Below are 18,481 nucleotides of genomic sequence, written 5' to 3'. Positions count from 1 at the left end.
CTGGATGAGTAACAGTATACTTAAGAGGATAGGAAGGAGATGCTGTTTTTGTCAGTGTCCAGATTCAGGGATACGGGAAGTCTTACAACAGTTCATTTATGAGCCGTGGTGGCGTAGTGGTTAGAGTGCAGTGCATTAGAAACTTCTTTATATACAATACCATACAGCAGAATTCAGCTTACAATATCAGGAACACAGAAGCAATATTCATTGAAGCAAGTCATTACAGAGTAGGGAGCTACAGAGGCTAATGTATTGTACAGAGGCTGCAAAGTTACAGAGGCCAAACCAATTCTTATATACAGTTCAGCAAGTCTAAGCCACGCCCAGACTCCAAACTGTCTCTTATGGCTCCATACAGACAAATACTATGTTCCAGTTACCAAACAGTCCCCATTGGCTGACCTGTTGCCATGTCTATCCAAACAGTCCCTATTGGCTGACCTGTTATCATGTCTATCTGAACAGTCCCCATTGGATGACCTGTTGCCATGTCTATCCGAACAGTCCCCATTGGCTGACCTGTTACCGTGTCTATTCCAGTCTATGAACATTCATACTCTTAACGTCAATGCAGTTTGACTTGAAAATTTTATTCCGCTACTCATCATTTGTTTAGTACTTGTCACACCAGCTAGAACAGGTCGGTGTCAGTTGCCTTGTGACTCCCTACATTATTCCTTACGGGAAAAATCTGTTTGGTACTCATCATGCCACCTGGAACACATTAATTACGAGTATCTGCAGAGTTAGCTCACAACGACCAAATCCATTGGAAATTTAGAAGTGGAAAGGCCATGCGAAGCAGAGTTCATAATTGTCGGGAATCAATGTTCCTAAATAAGATAAAGCCATCTTGCTACCCTCCAGCATTAATTCCGTTATCCCAAGCCAACATGGCCACTGACATGGGATGGTGAGAGTTGTAGGCCAAAACAACTGAAGGGCATCAATTACGTCCCTCTGTTTTTTCCTCTTGTATGTGAAGGTTCCTGCCATAATGTTCTGCCTTGATGTAACTTCAGGAAATTTGTGGAATGTAAACCTGGTGATGCGATGAGGTCTTAGGAGCCTCCTCACAAATATACTGGAGTTTGTTTGCCTTTGAACAACCTCGAGGCCACCAATAAGTTAAAACAAATGTAATAAAATGAGAATTACAACGTCTCGAAAAGCAAAGCAGCTGTTAAAACAGTTGGGCATCTTCCAGCAGTAAAAACACTGTGTCAGTACAGCAACTTAAAAACAAATCAGTCTTCGTATTTTAAAAGTATTCTTGGTCTCAAAGCTATCAGGCAGAGGGCTGTTAAGAAGGAGACAAGGAGACCCCTAGGATTATGGCTAGACCTCCTAGATGGCAGAAGTCACAATGCTTCTGAAATGCAGCCTTCGTATTTTTGCATTCATCATTCAGAAATGAGAGTTTTCCTTTGCTTAGTAGTATATTTGTTTTTATTTTCTAGACATTTGCTGAAAAGTTTGATCGTTGTCATTCTTTTGCCCGTAGTTTCCTTTATTGAATTAGGTTTCGTTTTATGGGTAACCATTAAAATGTATCTTTCACCGCTACAAGACTTAAAATAGCCATTAACCTGGACATCTTTCAAAGAAGAGTAGACAACTTTATGAAGGACAAGGCTATTAATAGCTCTGGATGAGTAACAGTATACTTAAGAGGATAGGAAGGAGATGCTGTTTTTGTCAGCGTCCAGATTCAGGGATACGGGAAGTCTTACAACAGTTCATTTATGAGCCGTGGTGGCGTAGTGGTTAGAGTGCAGTGCATTAGAAACTTCTTTATATACAATACCATACAGCAGAATTCAGCTTACAATATCAGGAACACAGAAGCAATATTCATTGAAGCAAGTCATTACAGAGTAGGGAGCTACAGAGGCTAATGTATTGTACAGAGGCTGCAAAGTTACAGAGGCCAAACGAATTCTTATATACAGTTCAGCAAGTCTAAGCCACGCCCAGACTCCAAACTGTCTTTTATGGCCCCATACAAATACTCTGTTCCAGTTACCAAACAGTCCCCATTGGCTGACCTGTCGCCATGTCTATCTGAACAGTCCCCATTGGACGACCTGTTATCATGTCTATCTGAACAGTCCCCATTGGCTGACCTGTTGCCATGTCTATCCGAACAGTCCCCATTGGCTGACCTGTTGCCATGTCTATTCCAGTCTATGAACATTCATACTCTTAACGTCAATGCAGTTTGACTTGAAAATTTTATCCCGCTACTCATCATTTGTTTAGTACTTGTCACACCAGCTAGAACAGGTCGGTGTCAGTTGCCTTGTGACTCCCTACATTATTCCTTACGGGAAAAATCTGTTTGGTACTCATCATGCCACCTGGAACAAATTAATTACAAGTATCTGCAGAGTTAGCTCACAACGACCAAATCCATTGGAAATTTAGAAGTGGAAAGGCCATGCGAAGCAGAGTTCATAATTGTCGGGAATCAATGTTCCTAAATAAGATAAAGCCATCTTGCTACCCTCCAGCATTAATTCCGTTATCCCAAGCCAACATGGCCACTGACATGGGATGGTGAGAGTTGTAGGCCAAAACAACTGAAGGGCATCAATTACGTCCCTCTGTTTTTTCCTCTTGTATGTGAAGGTTCCTGCCATAATGTTCTGCCTTGATGTAACTTCAGGAAATTTGTGGAATGTAAACCTGGTGATGCGATGAGGTCTTAGGAGCCTCCTCACAAATATACTGGAGTTTGTTTGCCTTTGAACAACCTCGAGGCCACCAATAAGTTAAAACAAATGTAATAAAATGAGAATTACAACGTCTCGAAAAGCAAAGCAGCTGTTAAAACAGTTGGGCATCTTCCAGCAGTAAAAACACTGTGTCAGTACAGCAACTTAAAAACAAATCAGTCTTCGTATTTTAAAAGTATTCTTGGTCTCAAAGCTATCAGGCAGAGGGCTGTTAAGAAGGAGACAAGGAGACCCCTAGGATTATGGCTAGACCTCCTAGATGGCAGAAGTCACAATGCTTCTGAAATGCAGCCTTCGTATTTTTGCATTCATCATTCAGAAATGAGAGTTTTCCTTTGCTTAGTAGTATATTTATTTTTATTTTATTATTTATTTTTATTTTATTTATAAAACATGTACAAGATAGGTATAAATATGAACATGGACATGAACAAAGGAAGTAAATACAGATAAATAGGGACAGTAGGACAGGGACGGTAGGCATGCTGATGCGCTTATGCACGCCCCCTTTTTACGGATCTCTTAGAAATGGGATGAGGTCCACGGTAGACGGTTTAAGGTTGGCACTTTGATGGTTTGAGGCAGGGGTGGGTTCTACTTACCTTTACTACCAGTTCGCATCCTGCCCGCGCGCGGTGAAGCTTCTGCGCATGCATGGAAAAGTTTTGATGACGTTTGGGTCAGTGGGTGGAGCCTCCCGCCAGATTTACTACCGGTTCTATAGAACCGGTCCGAACCGGGGGCAACCCACCACTGGTTTGAGGATGTAACAATGGAGTCGGATGGAGCGTTCCAGGCATTGACCACTCAGTTGCTGAAGTCGTATTTTCTACAATCGAGTTTGGAGCAGTTTACCTTGAGTTTGTATCGATCATTTGCCCAGGTATTATCGAGGTTAAAGCTGAAGAAGTCGTTGACAGGTAAGACATTGTAGCAGACAATTTTGTGTACTATGCTTAGATCAGACTGCAGGGGGCGCAGTTCCAAATTGTCCAAGCCCAAAATTTCAAGCCTGGTGGCCTAAGGGATTCTATTGTGAGTAGAGGAGTGGAATACACTTCTTGTGAAATATCTCTGGACTCAATCAATCGTATTAATGTCCGATATACAATGTGAATTCTAGGCAGACGAGCTGTATTCGAGAATTGGTCCGGCAAAGGTTTTGCATGCCCTCGTTTGCAATACAGTGTTACCGAAAAAGAAGCTCAAATTTAATCTCAGATTTTCTGGCTGTATGAAATATAAAAATAAAGCAACATTATGTAACATAATTTAAAAAAAGGAGGGAAGGGAATTGAAGAAGGAAAGGGAAGGATGGGAGGGAGGGAGGGAGAGAAGGAAGGAAGGAAGGAAGGAAGGAAGGAAGGAAGGAAGGAAGGAAGGAAGGAAGGAAGGAAGGAAGGAAGGAAGGAAAGCATTGTGTATTTCATATAACACAAATGACATGCATACACCAGCGTTTGAGAATTTTCTGTGCAAGGACACTGACATTATTATTGTGTTCAGCAAGAGAATTCAATTCTTTTCTCTCCCAGAAATGTATAGCCACAAATCAAATGTCAGATGCAGATAGATGTAGTGGACAGTGTGAATTTCATTTAGAGACATCTCACCTTTTTAAAAAAAATAAATAAATAGATAGATAGAATGAATCTGAAACCAAAGGAGAAAACAATGTCAATTGATTGAACTTAAAGTAGTTTTTGTATGTTGCAGACTTTCTTTCTATAAATAGAAAGAACCAGTTTTAAGAGATAAATCTAGATGGTGATCCCCTAATCCAGGGGTAGTCAACCTTTTTATACCTACCACCCACTTTTGTATCTCTGTTGGTAGTAAAATTTTCTAACCGCCCACCGATTCCACAGTAATGCGCCATATATCATTATCTGCGCATGCCTCTCGCGCATTGTGGATTGGGGTTGGTGGGGGGGTGCCAGCTACCAGCTCTGCTTGTCTGTTACACCTGGGCGATGTGGGGGGAGATGCGCGAGCTATTCTGGGACGAGGCTCTTTTGTTTGCGGTCGCACTATAGCGCCACTTACGTAACGTGAACTAAACTTATGCGTGGGCAATACAAATAGTATATTTTCAGAAATTTAAATTGTCACAGGGAATTTTATGAAAACCTAATGAAAATGTTTTTAAATAATGCTATGAATTTTTTTTAAAAAGTCAATTAAATTAAAAAAAAAGGAAAGTGCTTCAGTATCAGACAAAACCCCTACTGCCCACCATGAAAGCTGGAACGCCTACTAGTGGGTGGTAGGGACCAGGTTGACTACCACTGCCCTAATCCTTTAGCAAGAAATCCTTTCCTGAGAGATACCCCAAAGTGCCTTTAGAAAGTTGACAAAATTACTGTCCTACCAGCTATCTCCCACTCTAGCTGCCAGATGAAAAGTTTTCCAATCAAATGTGGTATTTGATATGTACTAGTTGTTCCTGACTCTAGGGGGCGATGCTCATCTCTGTTTCAAAGCCGAAGAGCCAGCACTATTTGAAGATATCTCTGTGGTCATATGGCCAACATGACTAAACGCCAAAGGCTCAAAGAACGCTGTTACCTTCCCACCAAAGGTGGCCCCTATTTTTCTACTTGCATTTTTTACGTGCTTTCGAACTACTAGGTTGGCAGAAGCTGGGACAAGTAACGGGAGTTCGCCCCTTTACGCGGCAGGAAGGATTCAAACCGCTGAACTGCCGACTTTTCGATCGACAAGCTCAGCGTCTTAGCCACCGAGCCACCGCGTCCCCCTTAGACAGGTGCATAAGTCACATCATCTCTGCAAAGCAACATGGCACATTTATTGTCATTTGCCCTCTCGATGGATGCCCGTGATTGTAAGAATAATTGCAGCCTCTGACAACATTGTGCATTAGATGTTCTTTTCTTCTGCATGTAAAACCATTTTGCATCCCCGTTAACTCTGAGAATTCAGTAAACCGAATGGAAACACTGGCATAAATTGTTATAAAGGGAATTCTTTCCTCATATTAATTAAGAAGCTAATGTCCAAGGGGCTGGCTGGATTAAACTGAGAGTTGGCTTGATAGCGGGTTCAGGATTTGTAGTTTAATTTATGTTTAAAAATGTCAAGAGAGTGGCATTGAGGAACAAAAAAATAAAGTCCATAAAATCATTGACTGACTTATACATGCAGTGATTTCTTTGAAAGAGTTGGCTTTCGGTCTGCAGGTATACCCGGATCACTTAAGTATCATATAATCTCACAGAGAGACACATACATACATATATGTGTTTGTATGTGAGTGATCAGACCATGCCTTTCATGTAATACAACTGAGAATGGCGAAAAGCAACTCTCATCCCTGATTGGTGAATATTAACATGTTCTCCTGGATAGAACATGAGTATATTCAAAATGCTCCATACACAAAACACATGCACAACACATCTAATTGAATTCACCCAACCGTTTCTCTAAGCATAAAAGATGACTCTTCCAAACATTTTGGCAAACTGTATATTTCACTGTAGGCATTAACCTAACACATGCCATCAAAAAAAAAATTAAGCTGGTTGACATATCAACATCATTAATAGCTAGCATTTATTATAGGTAAAGGTAAAGGTTCCCCTCACACATACGTGCTAGTTGTTCCTGACTCTAGAGGGCGGTACTCATCTCTGTTTCAAAGCTGAAGAGCCAGCGCTGTCCGAAGACATCTCCATGGTCATGTGGCCGGCATGACTCAACGCCAGAGGCGCACGGAACATTGTTCCCTTCTCACCAAAGGTGGTCCCTATTTTTCTACTTGCATTTTTTACCTGCTTTCAAACTGCTAGGTTGGCAGAAGCTGGGACAAGTAATGAGAGTTCACCCCATTACGTGGCAGTAGGGATTTGAACCGCCGAACTGCCGATCTTTCGATTGACAAGCTCAGCATCTTAGCTACTGAGCCACCACGTCCCTATTATACTCTTATTATACTCTTATATAAAAGGTGGTTTATAGCCTCCTTAAGTGGATAGAACCTCATGGTACATCCCCTGCAGAGTTCATAGTCCTTGGTGCTTTCTAAAGTTGGTTGTTTGCTTGCAGATGTCTCATTACCCAACTTGGTAACATCAGCAGTACAAAGGAGTGTAGGGTTTGCTGTCCGTATACCGTAGTTAGTGATGATGGGGTTCTTTTCTTGGTAGTTCCTTGATTAGGATATTAGATGCATTTAATGGTTTGTATATAACTGGATGTATTCAAACAGACACAGGGGCTAGGACGTTGAGTGGCTCAGGGGCTAGGACGTTGAGCTTGTCGATTGAAAGGTTGGCAGCTCAGTGGTTCGAATCCCTAGTGCTGTCGTGTAACGGGGTGAGCTCCCATTACTTGTCCCAGCTTCTGCCAACCTAGCAGTTTCGAAATGTAAAACGTAAAAATGTAAAAATGCAAGTAGAAAAAATAGGGACCACCTTCAGTGGGAAGGTAACAGCGTTCCATGCGCCTTTGGCGTTGAGTCATGCCGGCCACATGACCACAGAGACGTCTTCAGACAGCGTTGGCTCTTCGGGTTTGAAACGGAGATGAGCACCACCCCCTTGAGTCGGCAACGACTAGAACATATGTGCGAGGGGAACCTTTACCTTTACTTTATCTTATTCAAACAGAAAAACCTGAGAGGCTTAGATTCAGATTCCAGCACAGAACGGGGTGGTATGGATGCTCTCAAAGGATCCTTTCGGCTCTAGGATTCCGTGAAATAGAACAGGCACCATCTCTGCTCTGTCCAACATAGCGCCTTGTTTTCCTTCCTCAGCATCTATCAAGCAGACATTCTCTGGAACGAGTCCAGAGATGGATCATCATCTTAATTTACGCATTGCATCTACTGTTTAGTAAATGATGCGGACCTGTAGTGGTGTTAATTATGATTAAAAACATGCTTGTTTGTTTGTTTGTTCTTTCTCTGTCTTCTACCCAGCCATGAAAACTGATTCATCTTGACAGGCAAAATGTTTCAGCACCAAGTTTGTCTTGGTCATGAATCCATTTAAAACATCTGTGCTTCTCCTCAACCTTTGGTAGATGTTAAGACAGAGGGGGATGTGGCACACTTGTCCCGCACGTTGGGCCGTTACCCTGCTGAGTCTCTCATCTTTCCTTATTTAGTTGTCAGATATAAAGGGTAGTTCCCAAAAATGCTACCTGTGTTTGGACAGTCAAGTCTTGTTGTTCAAAATCACAACTCTGGGATCAGGCCATTTTCCATTACCTCTTATCAGGAGCAAATAACCAGGAGCATTCGTAGAGTTCGAAGCACAAGAGAGTTTATTGTTGTTACCTATACACAAGAATCTGGCCAACTAACAATCAAAGCTAAATTGGTGCTAGATAAGAGCCAATGGAATTCAAGGGTGGGGGTTGGACTTGGATCTCTTAGCCAATGCAATGATTCCAAACTGATGACGTGTTTAACCCCACCATCTAGCTTGGACGTCTACCTCTTTGCTGGCTGGGGAATTCTGGGAGTTGAAGTCCACCAGGCTTAAAGTTGCCAAGGTTGGAGACCCCTGGACTAGTGCAACCCCCTGCCTAGGCATCGTCTTATTTGATGGGAATGTCCTTAGCCTTTGTGTCTTTCTTATGGCTTTCCTTGATGGGATTGGCTTTCCAATATTCTCTTTGTACTTGGACCTAGAGGGGGGCGGGAAACACCATTTAACACTGATTAAAACTATCTTTGTCTTCTTAATACTTAGCACCAGTGGTGAAATTCAGTTTTTTTTTAACTACCGGTTCTGTGGGCGTGGCTTGGGCTTGGTGTGGCTTGGTGGGCATTGCAGGGGAAGGATACTGCAAAATCCCCATTCCCTCCTCACTCCTGGGGGAAGGATATTGCAAAATCGCCATTCCCACCCCACTCCGGGGCCAGCCAGAGGTGGTATTTGCCGGTTCTTCAAACTACTCAAAATTTCCGCTGATGGTTCACCAGAACCTGCTAGATTTCACCTCTCTTTAGCACTCATATTTAATACAAGCTTATTTTTATTTTTAATTTCATTCTAAGCTCTTCTAAGACGTCTTTATTTTCAGCTAGCAAAGGGATATCATCGACATATCTGAAATGGTTAACGTTTCAGGCCTCCTCTTTTGATTCCGGCTGTCATCCTGCCATTTGTATAAAATATTTGCTGCCTAAGATAAAAAAGATGGGAGGAAAATATCTAAGTGTAAATAATTTGTTTGGACATTATGCTTCAATATAGGCTTTTTTCTTCCCCGTTATACCCCTGAAGGATCTCTTGCCCAAAGGCCTTGTAATATGTGAGCAGGGGGGAATATTTATGCTCTTTGCCCACCCAAGAAAAGTTTTCATAACCGAGAAAAAAAAATATTAATAAAATTGCAACGTGGATGAATCTCTTGAGCTCTCCCAGTTGCTTCTGACACAGCCAAGTTCAGCAGAAGAGATGGAAAGAAAAAATTGTCACATTCCACAAAATGGAATGCAATTTTCCATTTACCGTATTTTTCGGAGTATAAGACGCGCTTTTTCCCCCCACTAAAAGAGGCTGAAAATGTGGGTGTGTCTTATGTAGCTCCGCCCACCCGCCAGCCCCCACCCTTCGGTCTCCGCGTGTCCTCTTCCTGGCTGCAGAGATTGCCACAGACAATGGCTTGCGTTTTTGGGCTCCGCACCTCACGTTTTCAGCCTCCAAACGCTCCGTTTGAGAGCCGTTCAAGGCTGCAGGGATCGCCGAAACACATCACCACACATCGCCGCTTCCGCACACACTCACAACCAGCGAACTAATGTGCTGAAGCTGACCAGGCTAAGGACGCTAGCCAGATGAATACCTGGTAGGCAGAGGCAGAGTTTTTTCCCCCCCTATTTTCCTCCCCAAAAACTAAGGTACGTCTTATACTCCAGAGCATCTTATACTCCGAAAAATACAGTATCTACTCATGTAGGAAAGCGATAACACACCCTGTTTGGTGTTGACTGTGTGTGCAGCATCTAGCTAACATTTTTTAGGTAGGGGAAAAAACATTCAGGAAGTAGGATATAATTACAAAATAACATGTTGGTGTCAAATAACCATGATCCCACTTTTGGGGGGGAACCAGAATTAATGACTAGGTGGAAAGTGTTTTACATGCTGAAGCGTCTTGCCATCTCCCTGGTGAAGCCAGTAAATATGTAACACCAAGTGGTTTATTGCATTCTCACACTGAATTCTCTGTATTCTCAGAGTTACTGGGGGATGGAAAGTAGTTTTACATGTAGAAGAAAAGAACATCTAATGTACCGGTACAAGATTGTCAGAGGCTGCAATTATTCTTACAATCACGAGCGTCCATAAGAGAGGGCAAATGACAATGGATGTGCCATGTTGCTTTGCAGAGATGATGTGACCTATGAACCTGGTCTCAGTCTGCAGACAGAGGCTCGGTGGCTTCATGATGCTGGAGAGATGGTCTTTGCCCTGGCAGTTCGAGTCCTAGCACTGGTGGCAGGGTGAGCTCCTGTCACTAGCCTCAGCTTCTGCTCACTACCAGTTTGAAAGAGCATGTTTTATGCAAGCAGAGAAATAGGTACCACTTTGGTGGGGAGACAAGCCGGCACTTCGTACAGGTGGTTAGAATCATGTTGGTACTGAACCTTTCTGGTTGTGACACCCATTTACGGTGGCTTTGGTGGAGGAAGGGGGCTCCAGATGAAGCTGCCTTCCCTCCCTCCCTTGTTTGTATCCCACCTTGGTTATTTTTACTAATAACTCAAGGCAGAGAACATATACAGTATAACATATCTTCCTTCTCCTGTTATTCCCAGAACAACCCTGTGAGGTGGGTTGGGCTGAGAGAGAGAGTGCCTGGCCCAACCAGCTTTCATGGCTAAGGCAAGACTAGAACTCGCAGTCTCCCACTTTCTAGCCTGGTGCCTTAAACCACTAGACCAAACTGGCTTTCCATATGAGGGTGTACAAAATTCAAGCGGAAATCCAAAGGATTTTCACTTGAAAGCGCATCTTTAAAAGTCTCAGGACATGTATCTAATGTCAGGGTTCCAAGGAACACCCCCAAAGAAATAAGGCTCTGGGGCTTGAGGTTCCTCAAAGTTCCAATTTATTAGAGATATCATGTTGGCACAGCTGGGAGAACCCGAAACTGAAAGCTTCCAGGTTTTCCACACCCAGTTGACAGTTCTCAGCCCTGCCCCACACCCACAAGTTCATCACATTGTCCTATCAACTCTTCACACTCAATTGGATACAATCTTTAGGCAGTCTCCATCAGATGCAGGATGTCCTTGAATACGGAATGTTGTTATGACTAATTTTCTGCCACTCCAACAACAACCCCCTCCCAACTTCCCCAGCTAAAATATGTGGCAGTTAAGAAGCAAAAAGAAAATTGCCTTCCAAAACTGACATCTAGAACACTGTCTCCCAATCTTAGCAATTTCTAGGTGTGTGGACCTCAAATCCCAGAATTTCACAGGCAACCTGGCCATTGATGACAATTCTGGGAACTGAAGACCACCCTCTTAAAAGTTACCTGCCAGGGTTCCAAGTAATAGACCCATAGCAAGCAAAACTCTGAGGCAGGTGAATTCCTCAAAGAATAGTTTTACTGGATATATCATATTGGCACAGACCTGGTGAAAACTAACTCTGAAGGTTCCCGCAATTTTCACCTAATTAAAAGAGGAAGTTTTCCCCAAACCGTCAGTCACATGGTCCAATCAAAACGCCGTCTGGTTGTCTGGTGACCTCACACCTCCTTCCACAGTCCAGGTGTGAGAACATCCTTGGTTCTCAAGAAAAAGTATTTTATTTTGGCTACACAAACCCATCTATCTCTAACCTCCCCTCCCTTTTCCCTTAGCTCCAGTGTGGCAACACTGAAGCTCCAACATGACTCTGGTCAGCTCAGCTTCAGGGTTGACACAGACATGAAATGCTCCCGGTTCGGACCAGATCAGCAGATCCGGTAGCAATGGCGGCGGGTGGTTCGGAGAACCAGTAGCAAATATCCCTGCCCCCCCCCATGTCCAGCTGAGCCATGCGATCGTCGGAGCCTCTTCTTTTTTTAACTTTTAAAAGTATTTAAAAGTATTCAGCCGAAGAGATTGTAAAAAAAAATGCTTTTAAAGGGTTAAAACAAGGCTTTGACATCAGAGGCTTTTTTTTTTTACTTTTAAAAGCATTTTTTTAAAGGTAAAAAAGCTGAAACCTGCTAGGCAAAAAATGGGGAGTGAGGGCAAAAAATCGGGAGGTGGGGGGGTTCATTTGAGAAAGAGAGAGGGAGAGAGAGAAAGAAAGAGGGAGGGAGGAAGGAAGAAGGAAGAATGAAAGAAAGAAGAAAAGAAAGAAAGAAAGAAAGAAAGAAAGAAAGAAAGAGGGAGGAAAGAAAGAAAGAGGGAGGGAAGGAAGGACTACAAGACGCAGCTTCAGAGGATAATCCAGGGCTGGAAGGGACTCGGAGGTCATCTAGCCCAACCCTGCTCCAGCAGGAGATTGTTAGTGAGTTTCCGTCTTTTGATCCCCCAGTCACATAGCCACGCCCACCCAGTCACATGACTGCCCACCAAGCCACGCCCACAGAACCGGTAGGAAAGAAATTTAGATTTCAACACTGGGTTGACATTATGACATTACAACTATTGGCAAACACTGATTTAGATACTGCACTGCATGAAGCAATACTGTCTTAGGACATATCTTTTATATTTGGGGAGTATTTTCTTTTTACTGAAATGAGGAGAAGGTTAGCCCTCCCACACCCAAATGTGGGAATTAAACTGTTAAAGAAAACAAGTTTCCAAGCAAATCAGCTTCTACATTTTCAGAGCTGCTTGGTACTGTTGTGACCTGTTTCAGCTCTACATTCTGGAACGCTGTCATTTCTCGAAGATATATATCTGGAGACAAGGTCTGAATTGCACCCCCTTTCAGTCAATATGGATTTGAGGTCATCCTTGTAAAATGTGTGGAATTTATGACGGCCCAGCTGACACAAATGCAGCCGTACCATTGAACTCCACTGCAATTACGCCACATTATATTAGAACATATGATATAATTTAACTTGGCATAAACGCATCTTTCTTTGCCTATGCAAAGCTCATCGTTTTTGCAAATTACACATTTGCACTAGTAAAGATAATTCATCGCTCGGCTGTGAGCATAAAAATGATGGAGCATTTCCCCTTTTTGGCTCCGTCATTGATCTTTCGGATTTTACTGTTTGATAACATGAATCACATTTATTAGCCAAGTGTTCATCATAAAGAATGTAGAATGCTTCTCTGCTGTTATCTTCAATTAAGATACATTTATCCCCCTGCCACTCTCTCTTACATGTCAATGAAATATTATGGATTCTAATTGGAAATCTAGTTAATGAATTCCTGGCATTGTCAATAATCCAGACAGATTCTCTCAACCGTACCTTCCTTTTAAAGGTAAAGGTTCCCCTCGCACATATGTGCTAGTCATTCCCGACTCTAGGGGGCGATGCTCATCTCCATTTCAAAACCAAATAGCCAGCGCTGCCCGAAGACGTCTCCGTGGTCATGTGGCCGGCATGACTCAATGCCAAAGGCGCACGGAACGCTGTTCCTTTCCCACCAAAGGTGGTCCCTATTTTTTCTACTTGCATTTTTTACAAGCTTTCGAACTGATAGGCTGGCAGAAGCTGGGTCAAGTAATGGAAGCTCACACCATTACACAGCACTAGGGATTCGAACTGCTGAACTGCCGACCTTTCAATCGACAAGATGAGCGTCTCCTACCCACTAAGCCACTGTGTCCCTTTTACCACTTCACAAAATAATGGAAGGAGCAAAAAGAGAGAAAGACATTTCTTAGAGTAAAAATCTCCTAAGAGTGATTTGATTTATATGTCCCCCCCAAAAAATGGGATTGGGTTTAAACCAGAACATCTCAACCTTGGCAATTTGAAGACGCATGAACTTCAGTTCCCAGAATTCCCTAGCCAGTTATGCTATGCAGGGGTAGAATTCAAAAATTTTAGCAACCGGTTCTCTGCCTGGTTGCTGGATGGGTATGGCCATGGTGGGTGTGGCCTATTCAGCCTCCTGCACCATGGCGGTGGGGCATCCAGTCCTTGCAACTACCGGTTCGGCAAACTAGATGTAAAATTAGCATCTGGTACACCCGAACCATTGCGAACCGGCTGAATCCCACCCCTGATGCTACGCCAAGCCAAAGTTGTCCAGGTTGAGAAATACTGGTTTAGAATGTAGTTAAGATGAAGCAGTGTTTGGTTCTTGCTTATTTTTACATCAAGAGAAGAGTGTTGTGAAGAGTTGGCCAGGTTGAAGGGAGAGAGTGAATTTTCTTCCGGGATAGTTTGTAAATCAAATCAATCTTTATAAAAGTCATAGGCCAACATCAGAATGTCAATAAGGATTGTATATACTGGCCTTATATAGAGATTATTTATAGATATTGGCGGAGTTCATATGTTGCATCAAATGTTAATAAGATTTATTTTTCTTTGGCTTAAAGTACACTGCAGAACCATTCATTGGTGATATATAAACCATGATTCAGGGTTTAGTCTGTTCTGGGAGCCTAGCCCTGGCAGTGGTGAAATTCAAACTTTTTTACTACCAGTTCTGTGGGCATGGCTTGGTGGGCGTGGCAGAGGAAGGATACTGCAAAATCCCCATTCCCACCCCACTCCAGGGGAAGGATACTGCAAAATCCCCATTCCCACCCCACTCCAGGGGAAGGATACTGCAAAATCCCCATTCCCTCCCCACTCCTGGGGAAGGATACTACAAAATCCCCATTCCCACCCCACTCCAGGGGAAGGATACTGCAAAATCCCCATTCCCTCCCCACTCCTGGGGTCAACCAGAGGTGGTATTTGCCGGTTCTCCGAACTACTCAAAATTTCCACTACCAGTTCTCCAGAACCTGTCAGAACCTGCTGGATTTCACCCCTGAGCCTGGGGTAGCTTAGTTCAGTACAATACAGTTCAACCATGACTGATTGCAACTTGTGATGCAACAGAGACATTACAATAGAAAATGTATCCAACCGATTGCGTTAGATGACAGACGATGACTCAGATCTGTTAGTCTCTACATTTTATCTGCAGCTCACCCTCCTACCCCAGCCCCCCCCCCCAAATCTAACCACTCTGCCTGGATTGTTGAAAAATTACTAAGAAAGTCTGAATTGTTGAACGTATAGAAAATGCTTTTATGTCAACAGCACCCATGCGCTTACTGATTTTCATGGTTTTCCATTGAGAAATAAACGTGCCCTGGTTGGTGGGTATTCTTCCCTGCTCTGATTTGCAGTTTTTCTTAAATTCCCATGTTGTAAATAACACAGCGGGCTCTTTTCAGCCAATGAGAAGGTTTGCAAATTAATTACACTTGAAAGATACTTCAAACCAGGGCTCCTGATAGGTATGTACTAGGGCTAGCTGTTTAGAGCCAGATTGTTCTTTTGGCTGGACCCATGGTGACCGGACTACTACTACTACTACTACTTCCTCCTTTTCTTCTCCTTTTCCTTCTCCTTCTCCTTCTCCTTCTCCTTCTCCTTCTCCTTCTTTTTTTTTTTTTGTTTTTTTGTTTACATTTATACCCCGCCCTTCTCCGAAGACTCAGGGCAGCTTACAATGTATAGGGCAATAGTCTCATTCTATTTGTATATATTTACAAAGTCAACTTATTGCCCCCCCAACAATCTGGGTCCTCATTTTACCTACCTTATAAAGGATGGAAGGCTGAGTCAACCTTGGGCCGGGCTCGAACCTGCAGTAATTGCAGGCTTTGTGTTCTTAATAACAGGCCTTACCAGGCAGAGCTAAACCGGCCCTTCTTCTTCTCCTCCTTCTCCTTCTCCTTCTCCTTCTCCTCCTCCTCCTCCTCCTCCTCCTCCTCCTCCTCTTTTTCTGCCATATCCGTCATCGGACATTGGCGATCACGTTGGCAATCCTATTTTTGTCAACATCTGCATGAAAAAGTGCTGCTCAGTTTTGTCCAAACCACTCCCTTAAGGTTTCAAAGCCATGATGTTCTTCTTCTGCCTGGACCTCATTTGCCTTCAGAGAAAGAGGGAGCTGCATACCAAACCACACATAGACTGACCGTTATGAAAACATTTTGCCTGAACCTGATTAGTTACATGAAAATGAGCAATGAGAGACAGCTAAGGGAAGGAAACATTGAACTTAGGAATTTGGGCGCACAATTCTCAGTTCTGACTTTGTAATGCTGCAGTACACTTAATCTCTAATAAACTATACCTGTTCTGTCCCCCCTCGCCTCCGTCCGAGCGATGGCTTAATTAGCCAGCACTATCAGCTCTGGCAGCAAACTAGCGAGCGTATGCCAAGTGACTCTGTTATCTCCTTTGATGCTGATGTGTCACCCAGGAACAAACAGTACTTCAGCTCTAGTTAAGCAGTTGATTTGCCTGCTACGAAGAGGCATAGCAGCCCTCGCTGATTTTATATCCTGTGGAGTGTGGCTCCATGACTCAGCACTTTCTAGGCCTGCCCCACCCCTGCTTCTGTTGTTCCCGCCTCTCCTGCCTACGAAACCAGGCCTGACTGCCATCAGCTGGGTCTGGAGGCGTGGCCTGGGGGAGGAAAAAGTCAGGGGACGGAGGCCTCGTTATCTCCTCCACCTAGCCTGCCTCTGGCTCCTGGAGCTGAGCCAGGGAAGCCGGTGCTCCCGAGGTAAGTCCTGATGGCCCTTCCCCCTCACTTTCCAAGTCACAAGACACAACAATACCTTTCTCAACAAATGGAGCCGGGGATTGTTTCTATTTAGAGGTATAAGTTGTGGCAGGTTTGACAAGTTATCTTTAAAAGAGGGGAACAATCAATGTTCTGTGAGCTGTTTTTTGTTTTTTTTTAGGTGGAAGTGAATCCTCATGGGATAAAGAGAAGCTTCAGTCGCCGATCCCGACAGGATCTCATCATGGGATTAGCCACGCAACACTGTCAGGGCAGGCCAATTTGGGGAGCGCTCACCCACTTAGTCCTCTGCAGCAGAACCATCTGCTCACAAACAGTACGTATGCAAACACAAACATTCCAGCATCTTGGCATGTTCAGAAATGTTCCAGGGCCGGCCTTGCTGTTAAGCGGAGGGAGATACCCTCTTTAAAGGTAAAGGTAGAGGTTCCCCTCGCACATACGTGCTAGTCGTTCCCGACTCTAGGGGGCGGTGCTCATCTCCGTTTCAAAGCCAAAGAGCCAGCGTTGTCCGGAGACGTCTCCGTGGTCATGTGGCCAGCATGACTCAACGCCAAAAGCGCACGGAACGCTGTTACCTTCCCACCAAAGGTGGTCCCTATTTTTTCTACTTGCATTTTTATGTGCTTTCGAAACTGCTAGGTTGGCAGAAGCTGGGACAAGTAACGGGAGCTCACCCCGTTACATGGCAGCACTAGGGATTCAAACCGCTGAGCTGCCGACCTTTCGATCGACAAGCTCAATGTCCTAGCCCCTGAGCCTCCACGACCCTGCCCTCTTTAGCTTTTGCCATTTCTTATTTCACTGGCAAGAAAAGGAAGAGCGACTTACGGAATTGTGGTGCCCAAGTTAACCCGAGCACTCTATTTTTTCACCTATTAGGGGAGGCAGAACTATTGATTGCCCCACATTAAACACAGCATGTGAAGAAAGCTGCAAATGGAAGAGTATATTCTAGTGTGGGGTGTCAAACTGGATTTCATTGAGGGCTGCATCAGGGTTGTGTTTGACCTTGGGGGAGGATTGGGGGGGCATGGCCAGGATGGGCGTGGCCAGCTCAATGTCACTTGTGTCGAGGGCACCTGTGGTGGCCAAGTGCTAAGGCAGGACTTCCCTCAGACCTTCCCTTACATTATAATCTGCCTGCCTGCCTGCCTGCCTCCCTCCCTCCCTCCCTTCTTTTTCCTTCCCTTTCCTTCTCCTTTCTTTTCCTCCCCCTCTTTCCTTATTTTAACTTCCTTACTTTCTTCCCATCTTTCCTTCTTTTTCTTTGACTTTCCTCTTTCCCTTTCTCCTTTCCTGTCCATTCTTGGATGCACAAATGCAAAAGGGGAAACATTTCTCCTTTTCTTTTCTTTTTAGTTTGTTTTGCTAGCCCTCTGCCAGCGAAAACAGAGCTTGGCCGGGGGGGGGGGTGTGGCACTGTTTCCAGGGCGACCCCGCTGGCCAGATCTAAGCACCCTGCAGGCCGGATTTGGCCTGGGGGCCTTGAGTTTGACACCCCTGGTCTAGTGATTAAGGCGCAAGGCTAGAAACCAGGAGACTGTGAGTTCTAGTCCTGCTTTAGTTATGAAAGCTGGTTGGGCAAATTCAGGCTAGTGACCAGGATATGGAGAGTTCTAGTCAAGCCAAGATAAGAAAACTGAGTGAGTGACTTTTTTTATTATTATTATTATTATTTGCATTTATATCCCGCCCTTCTCCGAAGACTCAGGGCGGCTTACACTGTGTTAAGCAATAGTCTTCATCCATTTGTATATTATATACAAAGTCAACTTATTGCCCCCAACAATCTGGGTCCTCATTTTACCTACCTTATAAAGGATGGAAGGCTGAATCAACCTTGGGCCTGGTGGGACTAGAACCTGCAGTAATTGCAAGCAGCTGCTGTTAATAACAGACTGTCTTAGCAGTCTGCGCCACTCAAGGACTTTGGGCCAATCACCAGGAGACTGTGATTTCTAGTCCTACTTTAGGCATATAAGCCAACTAGGTGACTTTGGGCCAGTCACTCTCTCTCAGC

At 44.0% G+C, this 18,481-nt stretch overlaps 1 protein-coding gene across 1 annotated transcript in view; it reads left to right on the top strand.

Annotated features, from left to right (window-relative positions):
* The window catches only part of DACH2 (dachshund family transcription factor 2), a 371,548-nt gene that overhangs the window by 273,104 nt on the left and 79,963 nt on the right, over nucleotides 1-18,481 (top strand). Inside the window, exon 5 of the mRNA XM_058154632.1 lies at nucleotides 16,619-16,774. Within this exon, the coding sequence (XP_058010615.1) occupies nucleotides 16,619-16,774 (156 nt within the window). The remainder of the gene's footprint in view (nucleotides 1-16,618; nucleotides 16,775-18,481) is intronic.

The sequence above is a fragment of the Ahaetulla prasina genome, chromosome 11, assembly GCF_028640845.1.
Source record: "Ahaetulla prasina isolate Xishuangbanna chromosome 11, ASM2864084v1, whole genome shotgun sequence".
NCBI classification, from domain to species: Eukaryota; Metazoa; Chordata; class Lepidosauria; order Squamata; family Colubridae; genus Ahaetulla; species Ahaetulla prasina.
The sequence above is the reverse complement of the archived record's forward strand: the minus strand, read 5'-3'. Positions and strand labels throughout refer to the sequence as shown.